At 38.1% G+C, this 21,118-nt stretch overlaps 1 protein-coding gene across 1 annotated transcript in view; it reads left to right on the top strand.

Moving 5' to 3' along the window:
* Window positions 1-21,118, top strand: part of LOC124622651 (unconventional myosin-IXa-like) — a 329,610-nt gene that overhangs the window by 156,090 nt on the left and 152,402 nt on the right. Inside the window, exons 13-15 of the mRNA XM_047148429.1 lie at window positions 4,476-4,740; window positions 6,468-6,625; window positions 11,137-11,362. Of these exons, the coding sequence (XP_047004385.1) occupies window positions 4,476-4,740; window positions 6,468-6,625; window positions 11,137-11,362 (649 nt within the window). The remainder of the gene's footprint in view (window positions 1-4,475; window positions 4,741-6,467; window positions 6,626-11,136; window positions 11,363-21,118) is intronic.

Below are 21,118 nucleotides of genomic sequence, written 5' to 3' on the forward strand. Positions count from 1 at the left end.
TTCATGAAATACTGGCAAAAGCAGTTACATTATTAAAGAAACTGCTATAAAAGTTTTAACTACTTACTAAAAAAAAATACCTTTAATAGGCAGGAATTATGCCAATCCATGATACATGTTAATAAAATGTACTGGAGTGTTCCAACTAGACTTCATTTTATTTTACATTTCCTCTCTGTATCTCCTCCATTGTATGTGCCATTCACTCCTTTCTTCCCATTCTTTTTTCATTTTGTCTTTCATACCTAAGCAACCTTTTTCATACCTCCTCTTTCCTCATGGTTCCCATTTACATGTCTCTGTTGTTTCAGTGAGTTGCCAGCTTCTTGACAATTTTTAACTTCGTTGAGTTAGTAACCAGTTGTTAGATTATCTTACTGTTAGGAAACTGAATTGTATTCTCATTTACTTCAGAAACACTGTCCCATTTTGTCTAAGACCTAGACATGTACCCTCTTCTGTGATCACATAGCACACTTTGTTATGCAGTTTAAGCACAATCTAATGAAATTTTAACTACAAAAAAACCTTTCCTGTGGAAGATTGCTTGTTACAATAAATGTAATTACGACGTTTTTATTTGTAGGGCACTGTGTCGCCTGATAAGTAAGAATAACTTTTTCTGAGGCACTGTTACCCCAGCATAGCTTTTGCTGACTTCAAGCAATATGCTCTGTGATATACATTTAATGTAAAAGTAGAAGATTTTATGCAAATGAATGTCTTAATAATTTTAAAGTCTAGGGTATATAACAAACATACATTAATAAATATGTATGTAAATTCTTTACTCACATTTCTTACTCACTTTCCTCTCTCATCTTACTTCCTAGTTTCATGATTCTGTGTGCGTTTGTCAGCTCTTCTCTCTCTCTTCTTTTCATTTCATGCTTTTCCCCAATCCACCAAATTTCCTTAACTTTCTCATTTTTGTTTTTCTTCCTTTCTTCATTCTGTTTTGTAAAGTTTTACGGTATATGTTATTGTCTTTGTTTCATGTTCTGCCAACTATTCTTTTTTGACCCTTCTGTGCCTGTGCTTATAATACTGTGTTTCTTGTCCCATATCTTTCTCATATTTCTATGCTAACTTTTCCTGTTTTCAGATCACATCTGTTCAGTTACATTGCTAATTTACATCTCATTCTATTGTGCTGTGTCTCTGTTGGTTTGAGTCCTGGGTGACTTAGCCATCATTTCTTCTTTTTTTGTGAGCTTGATCTTCATACTAATTTAGGTAATTCAGATGTACATTTTTTATTTTAGTAGTTTTTTTTTGTTAGTGGATGTGTATAATTCTGTGTTTTGAATCTGAAGCGGTATTTATTTGCATTGCTGCATGGGTGATACAATATTGCAAAATTTCTTTTTTGCCCTGTGCAGTGTTTTCCTTACAAAATTCTCCATTTCACATGTGTTGTGCTGAAGAAAGATGATGAGTTTCACCTTTTAAGAAAGTCAGTACTTTACTTTTTCTTAGTATAAAATCTGAGACAGGACCAAAGTTTTATTTCTAAAAATGTAAACCTACCAGTTCCACAGCAGCAGAAGTTACGCTGGTGACAGACTTTCCTTGCCAATTGATAAAAATACATCCATATGTTCATTAATTGTAGTTAACTTCTAGCCATTATGTCTGAAAATGCACTTTATGTATTCAAAGACAGAGGTTAGTTCTTGTGAAATGAAATTTTAAGCGTTTGGAGAATTTACATCTCTTTATAAACAAAAAGGAATTTAAAAAAATCTCTAGTCAGCATAATTTTTACTTCATTTCTTCTTTCACAACTGGATAATTGTAAGCTGAACTTGATGGCTCTCTTCTGTGCCCCAGTAATTCAGAACCTCCCATTGATTATGTCTAAGAATATTAATTTAATTATAAACTGATTTGTGTGTGTAATTTTTGGAGTAATAACTGGGAAGATTTACCGTAATTATCAGATAACAATCTGGAACAGCTCTGAATTCAAAGGAGGAAAATTCAGTAAGATGGAACTGCAGATCTTTAGGTACGCATTAAAGACTGTAGCAGCCCAAGCGGTCATATTATGGCCCACTATTTAGAGCAGGATAGGCTGCAATCTATGATAGGTCTGACGACAGACTACAATGATGGAGCAGCACAAGTGGTTAGGAGTTCACCATTCAGCACAAATTGTTGAACATGGGCTGTGCAGCAGATGACCGTTGCATATTCCCATGTTGACCTAACCTCATTATCAGTTGTGATTGCAGTAAATGAGAAATTTTCAAGATCGGAAAGTGGATCAGTGGGAGCGTGTTGTCTGGTCTGATGAATCTCTCTTAGTGTTACACGAAACCTGCAGCATGCCATAGAAGCAAGTCAGTGGGGCCTGTATTATACTATGGGAGACATTTGCCTGGTCTTCCATAGGACCTATGAAAGTAAGCTCCATGAAGCTTTGGACTACTTGAACCTTATTGCAAATTACCTGCATCCCTTCATGCTTTGTCTTTCCTGATGGCGATGGTGTCTTGCAGCAGGATAACTGCCTGTACCACAAAGTCAGTAGGGTTGGACTATCTGAGAGGAAGTGGTGGCCAGCTCATCTCCCCCCATGTGACTTTAACTTTCTGAATTGAACCTTTCTTTATATACATGTTTAACATCCAGGTAATGAAATGACTAGGTTCTGTAGCCTTATCGTTGCTTCGTTGCACATTATGCTAATATCCTTTCTGCTCTTGAGAAAATTCTGTTTGTGCTTATAATGCATCATGTTCCTAGTGCGCTTTTCTCTTGTAAGAAAACAGCAGTTGAGAATAGGGTACAAATACCAAATTCATTGGAGATGCTTCAGAATGTACTTTGAGTACTGCCACAGAACATTGTACGTCAGAATGTCACTAAGTAAATGAAAGGCTTCTGGAACATATCATTTGGATCTGTAAAATAGGATCCATCCAGGTACTCTTCCATACCACAAGGTCTGTTTATGTTCTGCACTGTCATTTTTTGGTGTACACATTTTTCACTTTATCCACTTTTTTCCTTCTCTCAAGTTCTGCTGTATCTTTTCTATATTTCTGCTGTGATGGTACTTACCTGTCTTTCGCCAGTTTCATACCTGTTTGTCTCACATGTCATCTCATTGTAAACTCTTATTCATATTCATGTACTGAATGAAGTGTATCCAGACAACAGCATTATTTACTGCTATAAATTGTTATCTTGCTATGAATTGTGTCAGTTGCTCCTTAAATTTTTGTTAAGAAATACTACAATCTCAAATGGTTTTTGTGAAAAGGGCACAGTTCATCCCCTTTACTGTTACTCTCTATTCCATACTTGGTTTTCTCTCTGGTGGCATTTTCAGTGACAAGAAATTAAGCTCCAGTCTTCATCCTTCCTTTCTTTTAGCTGTCATAAGCCTAAAGCTGATTTGAATGCTACAATACTTCTCTGAGCATGCTCCCAACCGGTAGTGGCATGGCCTTGCCTTCCTTCAACGTCAGAATTTGCTCATGTAATATAGGCTCTTCTAATACTGCCCTCAGTTCATCCTCAAGCAGGTGCAGGTAGTACAGGGTGCCCACCAGGTCGCCCTACAGCATGCAGAGTGTGCATGCATGAGACACTTGCCCCTCCCCCCTCCCCCTCCCCCTCCCCCTCCCCGTGAGCTCTGCCAGTGCTGAAGTACTATACAGTCTACAGTGTGGCTGCTTAACTGCCTGCGTGTCAGCTGTTCATCCACAGCTGTCCACCGCTGCCCAAGAATGCCCTGCTGCCCACTGGGAAAGGGGGGGGGGGGGGGGGGGAGGCTGCAAGCAGAAACAACCTGATCTATTGAGTTACAGTAGCATCTAAGGCCTAACTTACAATTTGTAAATGTAGCAAATTAAACTTACATACATTTTTTGTTGTGGGATCTAAATGTTCATTTGGTTTTATTCATTATGAGAGACTATTTGTTCATGGATATTTCCCCCCCCCCCCAGCCCCCAATGTTATTGATGTCATGGCCAGGAGTAATTTTCTGCAGTGTCCTATGACTACCACAAGTGCTTGTATTAGCTTAACTGTGTGCTTTGGTGTTTTAGTTCTTACACTTTTCACCTATTAACTCCAACCCCCCTTACTTTGCTGACCCAGTCCAATTTTCTTGTATGTTATTTTGTTTTACAGAATTATTGGTATCATTCTTTCCATGTGCTACATTTCTTACATGCTTCATTTGTGTTTGATTCTACAGTTTGCTTCCTGATTTACAAATCTTGCGATTTTATGTGTTGATCTTGTAGAATATTATTTTTGGCCCACTTGTAATTATTTCTTGATGTTTTGCTTTGAAATTTAGTATACAATTTATATGGTTTTTCTGAGAAAGTATTTATAACTGTGGAGTGCTTTGTAATTATGATATAATGCAGAACATGTCATATATTTATCTCCTGTGTTTTTGTGCTATTGCAAATGAGTCTTTGAGTTACTAGCATTCAGTTACTTTGCAGGAAAAACAAATCCTTCAGACCACGAGAACGCAGTAAGAAAGGCCTCAAGAACCTGCAAACAGTAAAGACACTTGCAGGACGAACACAAGCTCAGAACTTAGGTGGCCATCCACAGACTCAACAACAACAACAAGCACCAGGAAAAGCTCGAAAACAGCCACAGACAGTTACTGCACAGTTTCAGCAGTCACTACACAGTCTTATGGATACACTCAACCATGCTAATCCATTTTTCATTCGGTGCATTAAGAGTAATGCTGATAAGGTTGGTGTCTGTGTAAATTGTGTTTGTCACTCACCACATAGAGTTGGTGTTAGTCAGCAGGCAGACAGTTTAAATGTTAACTGTTAGATTTTATTAGCTATTGGACGAAATATTTCATCATGTCTGTGTGCTGACCAATATGTCCTCTGTGTGGTGAGTAGTAATTTATGCTTTTATTCCATCCTGGATTTTTGATTCTTAAAACTTAAGTGTGTTTAGAAATAAGCATTGAAAGACCACATTGCCAGTCATCTTTAAGAAAGTGTTTGGAGTGACATATGTACATAAACGGTTTTCTGTGTGACAAGCGAGGAATGCACAGTATGAGAAACGAGATGAGAAGTGAACATAGAAGAATATATATATCTGGAATGATAGAGATAGCATTGTATGTTTGAATGTTATGGTTGACCACAAAAAAGATCTTTACCAAGCGAGGTAAAGCCGTGGTAAGCACACTGGACTTGCATTCGGGAGGACAATGGTTCGAATCCATATGCAGCCATCCAGATTTCCTTCCCCGTCCTTGAAACATATGCTCTGCCTCAAGCCCTAATCTTCCTTCCTTGTAAAACCCTCATTCTTTATATAAAGTAAATAATGTTACGCATGGACGTAGGATTTCCTTTTGTGTCCTCTTCTGTCCTTCCCCTACAAAAGTTGTAGTTTTATGTCATAGGTGCATGCTAATTTAATGTGGTTATATATAAAAGGAATGTAACGGAAATTAAGATAGTTTAACAGTGTGAAAAATGTGTACAGGTTGTGATGGCCTTACTTTTTCTTGACTGAATACTCATGTTCATCTCAAGTTCATTGCTGCATATGTATGACATAGCGTTCTTTCTACAATTTTGTCTTTTACATCATGTCCTTCCCTCACAAGATTTCTGTCTCTAAAATATCTCTCTCTGTACACTTCTTTTCTCCACAGCCATTCGCTCAATATGTAAGTTCAGGAAATTTTTCTAGAATTTTCATTTCAACTTTTTGATCTGCCTAAATATTATGTAATTCACCTGTTTTTCATAAGAATAATTTCAAACCACTCCACTCTGGTCTGGTCATCCTGATTTTGATTTATATGGTTTCTTTAAAGCTGCACAACAGTCACTTAAATAAAACCACTGCTGATTCCTTGTAAGGATTGTGTCAGACCTGGGCAGATGTCTCATTTAGGAACTTCCAAGTTTTATTGTGGGCGTCAAGGAGTAGTAGTATAAAATAAATGGAAATTTTATCTCAATTTGACGTGAACATCCGGATTCCATCAAAAATGTTGTTTTGTATTTAATCATAAACTTTTTTGTCACAGACAATATTATTATTATTATTATTATTACTATTTAATGATACAATAGACAACAATAAACACAATAATTGAGGTCACTGTGCTACAATTTGTCTTTTATTCCCAAGTGCCTAGGACTACATGATCTATCAGCAGATCCCGTCCACATGGCTCTTTTAGTTGGCAAATGGATATTGCTGTGATATCATTTGCCTATTGATAACTTTCCACAAGGCCTCCAGTAGCCCAAGAACCATTTGGACCACTTTTACTTGTTTCAAGTCTTAATGTCGTTTAATTTTTTCCGTTTTTATTGTTATTGATACTACTACTACTACTTCTACTACTACTACTATTATTATTATTATTATTATTATTATTATCATCATCATCAGCTTCATTATCATTGTTGACTTACTTTAGATCCTTTTTATAGATTCCAAATAAATTTGATAATGAGACAGTGCAAAGACAGCTGAGGTATACGGGCATGCTGGAAACAGTGCGCATCAGGCAAGCTGGTTACAATGTGAGGCTGACATACGATGAATTCATACAACTTTATCGGATTTTGCTACCAAAGGGATTACTCAGGTAAGATATTAAGTTTGCTTCTTATAGTACTTGAGTGAACATTATCACTTTGACATTTTGGACTGCAGAGAGAGTTCCACATACACTATGTGATCAAAAGTATCCGGACACCCCCAAAAACATATGTTTGTCATATTAGGTGCATTGTGCTGCCACCTATTGCCAGGCACTGTATAACACCGACCTCAGTACTTATTTGACATTTGAAAGAACAGAACTGGGCGCTCTGCAGAACTCACAGACTTCGAATGTGGTCAGGTGATTGGGTGTGACTTGTGTAATACGTCAGTACACGAGATTTCCACACTCCTAAATATCCTATGTCCACTATTTCTGATGTGATAGTGGAGTGGAAACGTGAAGGGACACTACAGCACAAAAGTGTACAGGCCGACCTCGCGTGTTGACTGACAGAGACCGCCGACAGCTGAAGAGGGTCGTAATGTGTAATAGTCAGACATCTATCCAGACCATCACACAGGAATTCCAAACTGCATCTGGATCCACTGCACGTACTATGGGGAGGTGAGAAAACTTGGATTTCATGATTGAGCAGCTGCGTATAAGCCACACATCATGCCAAATGATGCCCCGCTTGGTGTAAGGAGCGTAAACATTGGATGATTGAACAGTGAAAAAACATTGTGTGGAGTGATGAATCACAGTACATAATGTGGTGATCCGATGGCAGGGTATGGGTATGATGAATGTCTGGTGTACATCATCTGCCAGTGTGTGTAGTGCCAACAGTAAAATTCAGAGGCAGTGGTGTTATTGTGTGGTTGTGTTTTTCATGGAGGGGGTTTGCACCCCTTGTTGTTTTGCATGGCACTATCACAGTGAAAGCCTACATTGATGTTTTAAGCACCATCTTGCTTCCCACTGTTGAAAAGCTATTTGGGGATGGCAGTAGCACCTTTCAACACGTTCAAACATCTGTTCTTAATGCATGGCCTGTGGCGGAGTAGTTACACGATAACAACATCCCTGTAATGGACTAGCCTGCACAGAGTCCTGATGTGGATCCTATAGAACACCTTTGGGATGTTTTGGACCATTCGTGCTGCCCTTCTCGTATGGGTCACAGACACTTGACAAGTATTCTAAAGCTGATCGCACAAGTGATTTGCAAGGAATCTCTTTTCTAGGCTGCTTGCACTTCCTCAGTGTTTTATCAACAAACCAAAGTCTACTACCTGCTTTACCCACAACTGAAACTAAATGATCATTCCATTTCATATCCCAACAAAACGATACACCTAGGTGTTTGTACTAGTTGACCGATTCTAACAGTGACTCATAGATATTATATAATCTGTTCATCATAAGAATAAACCTGATGTAAACAAACACAAATGCGATGATTGGTCAGAAGCTCTAGGACACGTACACTGGTGTTGTTACGCTCTTGGAAGTAGGCCCTATCTTATTACTAATTTACGTTAAATGGAACTTTTAAGATATTCAGATGTATTAACAGCCATCAATGTTTCTCTTAATCACGCTTTACCTACATAGTTTTTATTTCAAAAATCTTGTACAGTAACAGCCTATGTTGTGTTGTGTTCTGATTGTCGCGCAGTTAAGGCACAGTACAAAAATGGCTGGGGCTGCTTTCTGTTCCATAGTGAAACACGCTCGTTGTAAAAAGTGGCTAGAAATGGGGGGGGGGGGGGGGGGGGGGGGGCACGAAAGGCAAAGGTTCCGAGTTCGAGTCTCGGTCCGGCACACAGTTTTAATCTACCAGGAAGTTTCATATCAGCGCACACTCTGCTGTAAAGTGAGTGCAATAGTTTGTGTTATGTAAGTGGAGTGTTGTCATATCTTGTCTTGGGTTTCAACAGTGCAGTTGAGTGCTGAATGGGTAAGATATCCTGTATTATAGATTCTAACTGGGCTTAAGCATTGGACATTCTATCTTAAGAGTTTGTGCAGGCTTTTCATATGGCACCGTGTAAAAGTCACACTGAGCGTCCCAATTTACATAAAACTGCCACACTCTGACTGTCAGAATCTACTGTCACAATCCACTGCTTGAGCAACAGAATTCTGATGGCAAGAGTTGCACTGTATGTCGTATTGGGGGGGTAGTCGAACCAATTGTAAATCAGCGCTTGGGAACACCTTGTGAGTAACAGTAATATCCACATCACTACACCATTTTGTGTTATAGAAGATCCACCCAAGCTGCAGCACACATCACAGTGGATAGAGAGCTGTGAATGCCTGTACAAATTCATTGTGGTACCTGTTGGTACAGCCTAATGGTGGATGCACAGACCAAGGGCCACATGTGGCCCACCATTGACCTGATGGCAGCCCACCACTCACCAATCATTCTTTTAATTTTTTTCTTTTTGTTTTCATCATTCATGCCCTCCTGAAGTGGAGAGAATGGGCCCTTTTAGAACTTAGTTCTTTTGAGCCCAGTCCAGCTGACAATGCAGCAGGGAAATCCCAATTTGGAATAATAACTTGTCTCACAGTCTGACAGTTTTTAACTTGTGGCCTTATGTAATCACAGTAAGAGGTTTGCAGCCCACAATACTAGCAAGTCTGCGTACCCTTGCGCTAATGGCAGGAAACAGTACCTCAAAAACAATTTGAGGTGATGCATCTACTGCACCAACAGGGAACTTCTCAGGCAGATAGTGGGGGTATTCTGATGTAGTGGTTGCTTACATAGCATGAAATTTGTCCCCACAGTTGTCCAATCATGGGCATCTTTTTATTTGCATGCAACACACAGCTCACACCCTGTAACTTTAGTACGACAATACATCATGTTGTTAATCCCAAATTGTGTCAGTAGGAGTTGAGGTTCACTACGTAGAGATGATACAGTCACATGAAATGTGTGCAGTTAGGTCAGAGCTTTGGCAGTGCTGGGTGTCATTTAAGCAGTCACCGACCAGAATGTATGACCAACACTTTCACTATGTTGTGAATCCATGCTATGATGAGTTGTCACATGCTCGTCATCTTTAGATGTTGATCTGGATGATTCTGTGTGCTACATGTTATTAAGTAGATGTCTGTAATTCAGTTGCTCATTAGTGTGTGCGGTGAGTTGTAATTTTAAGTCATTCCATTGTTTGGATTCCACCAAGGGGCTTCCACTATTGTCTTAAACTATAATTGATGTGAATAAACAGTTCTTTATCACTGGGGCACTCATGAATACAATTTTCATCATGCCAAGGTTGTTGGGCTTTGCACTGAATGGAGTCTCAGAAACTTTATAACATTTCAGTTATACAAAACTAGGAATGTGTGTATCTCAATCTTCACTGTTGCCTGTAAACAGGCAATGTTGCTGACTCTCTCATCCGTTATTTTCCGTTTCCCCTGTCCAATCAGACTTAAATTTTTCCTCTCCAGTTACGTAACTGCAGTGCAACTGTACACGGACTAGAATCATTAGATGCTTCTGGCTGGAGATAGGGAACATTGACCATTACTGGCATTACTTACTATTTTTATTTGTTGTAGATAGTATCCAAATATAGCATTGAATATAGCTACAAAATTATATCATTGTATGCTACAAAGTTTGGGAGGTATGATGGTATATAGATGGGATTATGATTTTTAAAGAATTTGGAGGTGGAGGTTTACTGGCATTATGATGAACGTGCAGTACCCTTTTGTAAAGGTGGCCAACACACAAGATTAATGGAGATTATAGAACACTCCTCAGTGCATTAGAAGCTATTTAAAATAAGTATTACAGTCAAAGTCCAGTTCCACCAGTAAGAAATAGAGTTTAAAAGATAAACACTGTAAACCAAACTGATATACTGAGAATGTACTTCATTGATTGAATTATAAATGGCTGATATCAACTCTGGGGTGTCTTATATGCAGGATTAATCAAAGAGAACTCCTAGTGACAAGTGCCCTCTGTGTAGTTATTCCATGACAAATGGCATAAATGTGGTCCCAACTGCTTGGTTTGCATAGTTACATCTGGTGATGCCACTGCGATCCCAGAGACAAGTTCATCATGTGCAGTGTGTAACATATCTCTTTTTTTTAATTGAAGATGGAATACAATCCTGGTGGTTGTGACACACCTGAAATGATATAGTAAAATGGTTCTTGTGTACTGTTGTTTGAGTAAGGTAATCCAAATTTCTTCTACTTTATTTTGAAATATGACATAAAAGTTTTTTTGATAGTTAAGCAGTGGCACTACACGTAATCATTTCAAGTAGCTTTTTGTCTGTCACTCCATTTATGCAGCAAATATTTGAACTGCTTTGCTTGTACTTTAAACTTGAATAATTATCTCAGTATCTTTGGGTTAAATTTTGAAGAATAAAAAGCTAACAACAATATTGTGCAAGGTGCGCATGTCAGAAGACAGTTTTATTTGTTTCTGACATACAGAGATAACAAATTGTGCTGTTTTTCTCTTAGTTTTACTTGTTAGTTCAGTATTTTAATTTTTAGTTGAAAATTTTTTTCCCTCCTTAATTACCTTGAAATGATTGAGGCTGTGGATGCAGTTCACAGGCTGATGTTCGTGATTTTCTCTACACTTTAAATCTGAATCGTGATAATTACCAACTTGGCATAAGCAAGATCTTCCTTCGAGAATCTGAAAAGGTCCGATTAGACTACAGACTGCATCAACAGATAGTGGGAAGCATAGTGACCATTCAGAGATGGGCACGGTCTGTACTGGAGCGACGACGCTTCTTGCGCGCTCGTGAAGCTGCCATCACTATACAGGTAGGCAGGCAATGTATTGTAGTCTTTATTGCGAAATTTGTTTGGAAATGTGACATTCCAGTAGTATTTAGACATTTCATTTGCTTAGATTGTAATGTGCAAATTAATTGTCCTGTGTATCAAATAATATTTTACTTACAGTTCATGATTTCTTTTGTCTCACTTTGATAAAGTGAGGACTTATTTACCTTAGTTACCTTTTCAGGGTGTGTGTGTGTGTGTGTGTGTGTGTGTGTGTGTGTGTGTGTGTGTGTGTGTGTGTGTGTGTGTCATCTAATTCTTTTTTTTTAAATGTGATAGCAAGGGAAGTGTCAGATGCTCTTTGGCAAACTGAGCACAAAGAATAAAATAGGTAAACATTGTATAGGAGTGTAAGAAGAATTTGGTATAAACAAAGAGTGATTAAATTAATCATAAATGGGAACATTAAAATAACTGTTGAGAATTATAGATTAGTATTGCTTAGCAATTTGTAACTCTTTCTTGTGATGGATCTTCTCTAATACTTCTTGTTCATTCTTTTACTCATTGTCCCACTGTAGATAGACGTCTCACCATACTATTCTTACTGTCTCACAAATTACCTTTATTAATTCCTGTCACGTGTATCTCTTCTTATCAATGAGGGAGATATGTATTTCTCAAAAATTGGTAATGGTGTGACTTGTAACTGCCATAAAATGCTGCAGAACAGAACCCTCAGAGCTTCAGTAAATGCATCAGATGGAACAAGACAGATGCTTTTTGCAATCAGTTGCTTTTCTGTACCTGAAGAAGTTAGTTTTTTTATGTACAATCTCTCATTAACTTATCTCATGCCCTACAAATCTGAAGACTTGAACCCACATTTGCCGTCATTATACTAGCCTAGCTTCTCTCAATTTTTTCCTAGTTGTAGAATATCCTCAGTTCATTTCATTTTTTCCTTCCAGACTCATTATAATACTCTTATTTGTAAAATTATAACGAATTTAGCAACCAGTCATGGAAACATAATTTATTTATCTTTTTGCAAATCAGTTTTGACCGATATCAGTCATCATTGGTGCTAAAACGAATACAAGAGACAGGGCATAAGCAACAACTACCTTAACAAACGAAAAAATGACAATAAAACATAGTTACATCAGTTACGACATATACAGATGTCTGAAATTAAAATTCAAAGTCATAACATACCATTTTTCTAACCGATACATACCATAAGTGGAAGTACTGTCCTTGGCAGATTTCTATTACGAAGCAACACATCATAGCTCAAACACTATAACAAGACAACATGAGGTGGCGCCACATTGCAATAAGCGCCCTCTATGTAAAATACAAAAGTAATGTAAAATACAAGCAATAAGGAATATACTACATTACAAAAGATTATATAGTGATGGTAATTGATAATACCAATTTAAATAATTACAAGAAGTGAAAGTGTCTGAAAATTGTTTGTCAGATTATAACAAATTAAATATATACATCAAAACTACGATCGTCAAAATTGTAAGAAGAGATAAACTCGCTAAAAATATAATTCCATTCACACAAATTTAGGAATGAAACTTACTTGTCATAATGACAAAACCAAATAGTGGTATCAGTGGCCATCTGTCTTTCGACATACGAACCACAAGTGCATCAAGAGGCACATGTATGTTACTTCCAATAGATGACGCTATGTTACTGAATGCACAAATCCAAAGTTGACAGAGTTCAGGTGAAAATTACAGTACGAGATAAACAATCGTATTACTTAAATAATGCAATTAACAAAGTGTTACGCATATGAAGAGACATATATGTGGATAACAACTTTAGATCTACTATGCGAACTATAGCCTCATGAACAAATGTACCATGCGCCCTTATATTTCTCATGAGTATGGTGGTAACCAGTGCAAGGATTGCCATATTACTGTCAACCACCAGCGATAAAATAGAGCTCAAAAGTCACTCACAACACAACAAGAGCAGCTCGCTCAGAATATGTAAAACCAACTCTAAACATCGAAAAACATTTACCATGTAACAACCACTTTTTGTGAATAAGAATGGCTCAGTTTAGTGGTTTTTTTTGTGGTAAATGGTTTTCGATGTTTAGAATTGGTTTTACATATTTTGAGCGTGCTGCTCTTGGATCGTGAGTGGCTTTTGAGCACCTATTTTATTGCCGGTGGTTGGCAGTAATATAGCAATCCTTGCATTGATTACCACCATACTCATGAGAAATATAAGAGCACATGGTACATTTGTTCATGAGGCTATAGTTCGCATAGTAGATCTAAAGTCGTTATTCACTTATATGGCTCTTCATATGTGTAACACTTCGTTAATCGCATTATTTAAGTAATACGATTGTTTATCTCGTACTGTAATTTCACCTGAACAGTGTCAACTTTGGATTTGTGCTTCTTGATGCACTTGTAGTTCGTATGTAGAACGGCAGATTGCAATTGATACCACAATTTGGTTTAGTCATTATGACAAAATAAGTTTCATTCCTAAATTTGTGTGAATGGAATTATATTTTTAGCGAGTTTATCTCTTCTTACAATTTTGACAATCGTGGTTTTGACGTATATATTTAATTTATTATTATCTGACAAACAACTTTCAGACTTTTCACTTGTTGTAGTTATTTAAATTAGTATTATCAGTTACCATCACTATATAATTTTTTGTAATGTGATATCTTCCTTATTGCTTGTATTGTACATTACTTTTGTATTTTACATAGAGGGTACTTATTGTAACGTGGTGCCACCTCATGTAGTCTTATTATAGTGTTTGAGCTATGATGTGTCACTTCGTAATAGAAATCTGCCATCTGTCATTTTTTTGTTTGTTAAAGTAGTAGTTGCTTATGCCCTGTCTCTTGTATTTGTTTTAGCACGGATAATGACCAAAATTGGTCGAAATCGATTTGCAACAAGATAAATAAATTATGTTTCTGCGACTGGTTGCTACATTCTTTATAATTTGATATTCCACTATCGCTGCAAAGAAGTGGAACCTTATGGAGCCCAACATTCAAATTTCTCATTTGTGTTTAGCCTTAATTTTTTTTGTCATTCCTGTTATGCAGTGATATTACTTTTTCCCCAGTTTTTGTTGTCCACTCAACTAGAGGTCGCAACAGATCAGAAAAATGCCAATCTGAATCTGCACCACATCTGCAAGACCCTTATCTGTATCGGGATCCACAGCCACAGCAGTTTAAGCTGCCACTGCTCTGATCAAAGGCTTGTTCCTTGACTGAATTTTCATCTGGGGAAGTCAGCATTTGGCTTTGATATGAATTGAGAATTAACATATTTCAGTGACAGCTGTATCAATTTGAAACTAATCTTTTTCATATGAGAGTGTCTCAAAACATATTTATTCCTTATTTATGTAGAAAGGTGATAAGAAGAAATTTCGTACCTGATTTTTAACATTTTACACGTGTGCCTCATAATTTAGATAATCGTATTTTAATACAAGGTGACCTGCCATATTTTCAATGCAGTTGGCAAATAATAATAAAATACTGTCATAATTAATAAAGCAGATTTTGAAAATTTTTCCGTAAAATATTTTTCCCGCATTGAGAAATCGAATGAAGTCATTACACAAGTTGTTATATGTTTCATACTGTTAAATGGTAGTCACATAGTTGCTTTATGAATGCATCTGTTACCACATTGCTAAATAATTACAACATGTTACTTTTCTCACTGTAACAAACATTGCATCATGCACTTTTAAATGTATTTAATACAAACATTGATAGATTCACTGATCTTATGCTGAATGTTATTTATGGCCTGTGTGAGTAACAAAACAGAAGTTGGACTATGAAATGAAAATTCCAAAGAATAGCTTGTTCAAGAACAGCCTAGTACTTGCTTTATGCTTTCTGTTTGAAATGACATAAATGAGATCTATTACTGAAAAAGAAACAGATATAAGACAGCTTCTAATAGGGTGGAAAGGGAATGCACATTTGAAAGTGTGCAGAATGGAAAGAAGAGCAAGTCATCGTCTTTAGCCCCACCAGATGTTGACAATGCGTATATCATTCTACAGGGCAGTACAAAATTTGTAGTGGTACTCCATCCACGGGGAAGGGCATATGTAAGTGTAAAGTTAAATGAAATACCTTACAGCACTCCACGCTTCGTTAGAAAAGTTGATGTCTGGTGGTGAAAAAAGAAATGGGCAGGCAACCAAGGAGCATTGTCAGTAGCTTTGAATAATCAGAGATGCCAGCACAGTGGAACCTTGTGATCTGTCAACTGTATCACACCTTACATGATTGCCAACCACGTATTCGTGGTGTCAACCAGAATGTGCTTCTCAGACTACACACACACACACACACACACACACACACACGGTAAGTTTGCAGCAGTGCATAATCACTATGTGCAGGTCCCTTGGGTGCAGCTAAAATAGTCATACCAGAAGGTAAGGATGGCAACAAACCTCCACTTTACATGTACCTTCCAAACATTCTGAGAATCCCCAGAGGCTAATTATCAGCTAACTTTATGACAGATTGCGGTGCTGATTTGTGCAATTGTGTTCATTGGCAACAGGTAACACAATTTTATGAAAAGTGTATGCTAAGAATGATACTGTCCTTTAATTTTTAGATACAGAGCAATTATTGTGGATATCTGCAGATAACTCACAGATATCCGCTGTCGTGTGTGTTTTTATCGACACGATGACAATTACTGGATGTACCTATGTAGGCCTGGCCTCTAACTCTGCCCTTTGTGTTCCACCATTTCTTTCCAACTTCTCATTGTGTGCTCTTGCATAGAATGCATTGTACCTTCTCTTACACCATCTGCCACCATTGAGAGAGGTGGTGCAATTACAAGACATAGGACTCACATGCAGTAGGATGGCACTTCAAATCCCTGTACGGCCAACCATGTTTTCTGTGGTTTCCTTAAGTCACTTAAAGCAAAAGCTGGGATGGTTCCTTTCTAAAAGACATGGCCAATTTCCGTTCCTTATCTGAGCTTGAGCTCTAGCAATAGTGATTGTATTGTTGGTGGGACATTTAACTTTAATCTTTCTACTACCTTTCCATCTAGCATGATCAAATTTGTTTTTCTCTATGATTTCATGAATCAGTGGTTAAAATAAGCAAACTACCAGACTTGCTAGGTTTACTAAGTACATGTATTATGAGTACATTGCAAAATGGTTATCTATTTATGTAGGTTTCTAAAAGCTGCTTTTCTTGGAAAATATTATGACATTGTTTCATAGGGGACTTATACATGTGAAATTGAACATACCTTAGCAACTGATAAGATACAAGCAGAGTGTGATATTTTCTTACTCTTGCAGCTGATCCTTATTGCTGTACAAGATGTATCGTGGATTGTGCTGTAAGTTTATTGCCAACATTTCTATGTGAAGATTTCATTAATTTTATCACAGGATTTTTAATCTGATTGAGTGCTGCTAATTTTTCATTATCTTCTGTATGTTACATCCAGAATGTTCTGTGCAAAGTTAACTGTGTGGCATGTCCATCACTGATTTAATGTTTTGATTTTATGTATAACCAAACACCTACCAAGTATGTGTGTTTGTATCAAAACTGGAAATATGTGTAATCTGCTGTATAATCCTATCTACGTTGTTAATGAAAAATTATGTAAGTGTTAACACAACCTGCTGTAGATGTATCATTTACTGTCAGCCTTCATTTACTGTGACACTGAGTTCTGTTTCTTAGGGAACACAGTCAGGACATAAACCCTTTTGCAGAACTCCAATGAAAATATAACAAATTTAACAAGATTTTTCAGTGAGTAAGAAATTAACATTATTGTTAAACAATGGAAAATCCTAGATGAAATGTAACAACACGGGAGGAGGAAAGTTGCTACTCACCATATAGTGGAGATGCTGAGCTGCGATAGGCACAATAAACACACACACACACGCGCACACACACACACGCAAGTGCAACTTGCACACACATCTGCAGTCTCAGAGAGCTGAAACTACACTGCGAGCAGTAGCACCAGTGCATGATGGGAGTGGCAACTGGGTGGGGGTAAGGAGGAGGCTGGGGCGTGGAGGGGGAAGGATAGTATGGTGAGAGTGGCAGATAGTGAAGTGTTGCAGTTTGGATGGAGGGTGGGAGAGAAGGTGCGGAGGGGGGAGTGGGTAAGTAGCGGAAAGGAGAGAAATAAAAATAAATAAAAATAAATTAAAAGACTGGGTGTGGCGGTGAAATGACGGCTGTGTAGTGCTGGAATGGGAACAGGGAGGGGGCTGGATGGGTGAGGACAGTGACTAATGAAGGTTGAGACCAGGAGGGTTACGGGAACGTAGGATGTATTGCAGGGAAAGTTCCCACCTGCAAAATTCAGAAAAGCTGGTGTTGGTGGGAAGGATCCATATATAACATAATTGTTATTTGCTCTGTCAATTTTGCTGAGCAGGGAGACCTCTTCTTTTGTGTACCTCATGTCACAGGCCAAGTCCACTTGATATGCCTCATCAGGTGAATGAAAAAGCGTGCTGCCAAATAATAATTTAAGTGGGGCTACTGATAAACTTTAATAAGAAGATGCTCTGGGAAAAGTGTGAGGCTAGTGCTCAGCTGTGACCTAACCAATACTGTGGTCGGCACAGATAAAACGATAATGTGACTAGGACATTCAAAATACAGTGCATCCTATTAACATAACATGGTGTTTCATGGGACTGCTCTTCGTTTATGCACGAACTTGGTGTGTTATGGTGCAAGTTATCCATGTGTATGCTTGATGTATACCGGTCATCAGAAGGAGCTATATGTTTAATTTTTTTGTGCTTGTAATGTTTCCTTTTCACGTGTAATATTTCTCTCTAATCTATTATTCCAGTGTTGTATCTTTTTAATTGTAATTGGCAGTACATTTTTGGCAGAATCTTTTATAGTAATTTATTTTTTCCTTAAAAAAAAAATCCTCTGTTGAAAAAAGCCTTAGAACTAGATATCAGTTTTAAAATTTTCCCGGCGAATTGACTGTTCAAACAAATTTCGGGCTTGCAGCCGGTCATCGTTCAATACTTCGCACAATATTTCAATTGGGCACCTGCCAGTCATCTTCAGGTGAGCCGTCGCAGACTGGCGAAAACGCCCTCCGTTCCGCAGTATATAGCGTACTGTAACTATTCTGCGCATGCGTCGAAAACTTGATAGATGAACCACACTGCCCGCTGGCAGCGCCCTTGCTGGTGGAATAGCGGAACTCAGTCGCCCTCTGCGTTGCTATTTGCCACGACCGTCTACACACTCTGTCGTCTTCGATTTGAGCAAATCGTGGAGATGATGGGATTCCATGCACTGTCCAGCTGGTAGCCGCTGTCACGGTTTAACAGATTTAACAGATCTGGACAGTGCATGGAATCCCATCATCTCCACGATTTGCTCAAATCGAAGACGACGGAGTGCATCGACGGCCGTGGCAAATAGCAACACAGAGGGCGACTAAGTTCCGCTATTCCACCAGAGGGGGTGCTGCCGGCGGGCAATGTGGTTCATCTATCAAGTTTTCAACGCATGCGCAGAATAGTTACAGTACGCTCGCTATATACTGCAGAACGGAGGACGTTTTCGCCAGTCTGCAACGGCTCACCTGAAGATGACTGGCAGGGGCCCAGTTGAAATATCGTGCGAAGTATTGAACGACGACCGGCTGCAAGCCCGAAATTTGTTTGAACAACTAGATATCAGCTTTCCTACATCATATGTAAGAATTTTGCGTATCTTGTCAACAGATTTCAGCTATTCTTTGTGACTTAAGAGTATTTACTGTCCAGAATTAATAGTTGAGTTATAATAATTTAAACCGTAAATATTCTGTGAACACTGCATGTAGTTCCAGCAGTATGTCAGAAACTTAAACTGTCCTCTTCGAATAATGCTTTTCATAGTTCCCAATCATCTGTATCACTGATGAGTTGTTAACAACCATTACTATTTACAGTGAAATGTAAATTAAATGTGTGTACTGGATGGCAGTACTGGACAGTAGGATGGAAGGTTGGGACTGATTGATTGAGTAAAAAATTGCAACAATTTCATATATTTATTTAAAGAACCTTCAGAATTGTAACAGGTCACACTCTTAAAATTTAATTAACAAATGGAAAAAAAGGCATCAACAAGGTTTGAAATTTTATTAACTCTCTCTCTTCAGAGTTGAAAAGCAGCTTCACCACTATGAAAACCATGCTTAAAATGAGAGCTTAATGGCAGTAAAACCAACAGTTGAAACAGAACTAAAGAAGATTAAGTACAGTGATAAATGACCCAGGCTAAAAACAGTCAGACATTTAGTTTAAGAAAGGTAGCTTCCATTTTATAAACAATTTAGATGGTTCCCCGGTTGGATCCCAAATGTCTTGCTCAAATTCAGCTGCTTGTAAACAGTCACCTAGTTCCATTACACATGCAGAGCTACTACATGATATATATATATAGTTTATACCAGAATTAACCCGTACTCAGATATTCACCTGAAACACTACAATAATAGGCACAACAACATGTTAACAATATCAATTTAAGTGCTACTGCAGCATGTAGCCTGATTACGAATGGCTCGTTTTCAATGAGCTAAAACAGCACAATCACTATGGCTAAGTGAAAGCAGAACATCAGCTTACAGTACGCGACCAAAGAACACTTTCATGGCACCTGATAACCATATTTACTTGCGGGTCATGCTGTAGCCTACTGTGTCCACAATGTCAGAAATCATGGTCACAGTTGCACACTCAAGACTGTGCCGGTTGGCGCATCTTTGCCTATTGATAAGTTTGTGGTGGTCTATGGGCTGCATGTGACTGGCACTGAAACCCGCAGTGATTACTGTAGTAAAGTCTGTGGAGGCTTTGAGTCAGTGCCTTCAGGGAGGAACGACATGATGGAATGTTTCTTTTCATAGAGTGTGGTAGATGGGAGCAGCTTCTGTTCTGTGCTACAGATGGGCCGAGTCAAGGGGCTGTTATATGGCAAACCTTCCACGTAATTCTGTATGGAAGGGACTTTCCTGATCTGAACTGATATCATTTGTTGCTTATTGTCAGTGTGTTTTGCCACAAACTCGTGGATGGTATAGTTGTCTTTGCCTTGAGACCCTCTAAGCAATATTGAACCCTCTCACAGAATGGAACAGATGTTATTGGTGGTTATTAGCCTGTCTGGTTAGTGCTTATGCTGTGGTACGAGAATACAATTCACAGTGTGGTGATGTGGCAGTGGGTTATGGTGCATTTTGGGTATTAAATCATTTGCATCCAACTGTGGAGTGCGAACTATGTCATCGGACCTCATATGGATTTTTCTGTATCTTGCTGGGCAGCAGGAGCTGTATCGTGTACTATCTCTGTTTCAGATGAACCTTGGGTATGGTATCTACCTTTTACCTGTATGTACAGTAAACAGAATGGCCTGAATAAGTAAAAGCCATTAAATGAGTGAAAATGTGCCAACCTGATGAAGAAGATGCAACTTCATGAGCCATTTCATCGATGTTTGCAAGTTACATAAATGTTTGTTTTGTATATTGATGATACTCTTTATTATGCTTTTAAATTTAGTAATGAATGACTTTGATTGTAGTTTTGGATTTTAGTAATGCTATTGTTGGTTTCATATTCTTGTAATGCTATTGTTGGCATAAAGTGAAAATTTTCAAGTAAGACTGCAGGGGCAGCTCTTATAAAATAATAATATAGAGAGGTGTGGATATA

The sequence above is a fragment of the Schistocerca americana genome, chromosome 7, assembly GCF_021461395.2.
Source record: "Schistocerca americana isolate TAMUIC-IGC-003095 chromosome 7, iqSchAmer2.1, whole genome shotgun sequence".
Taxonomy (NCBI): Eukaryota; Metazoa; Arthropoda; class Insecta; order Orthoptera; family Acrididae; genus Schistocerca; species Schistocerca americana.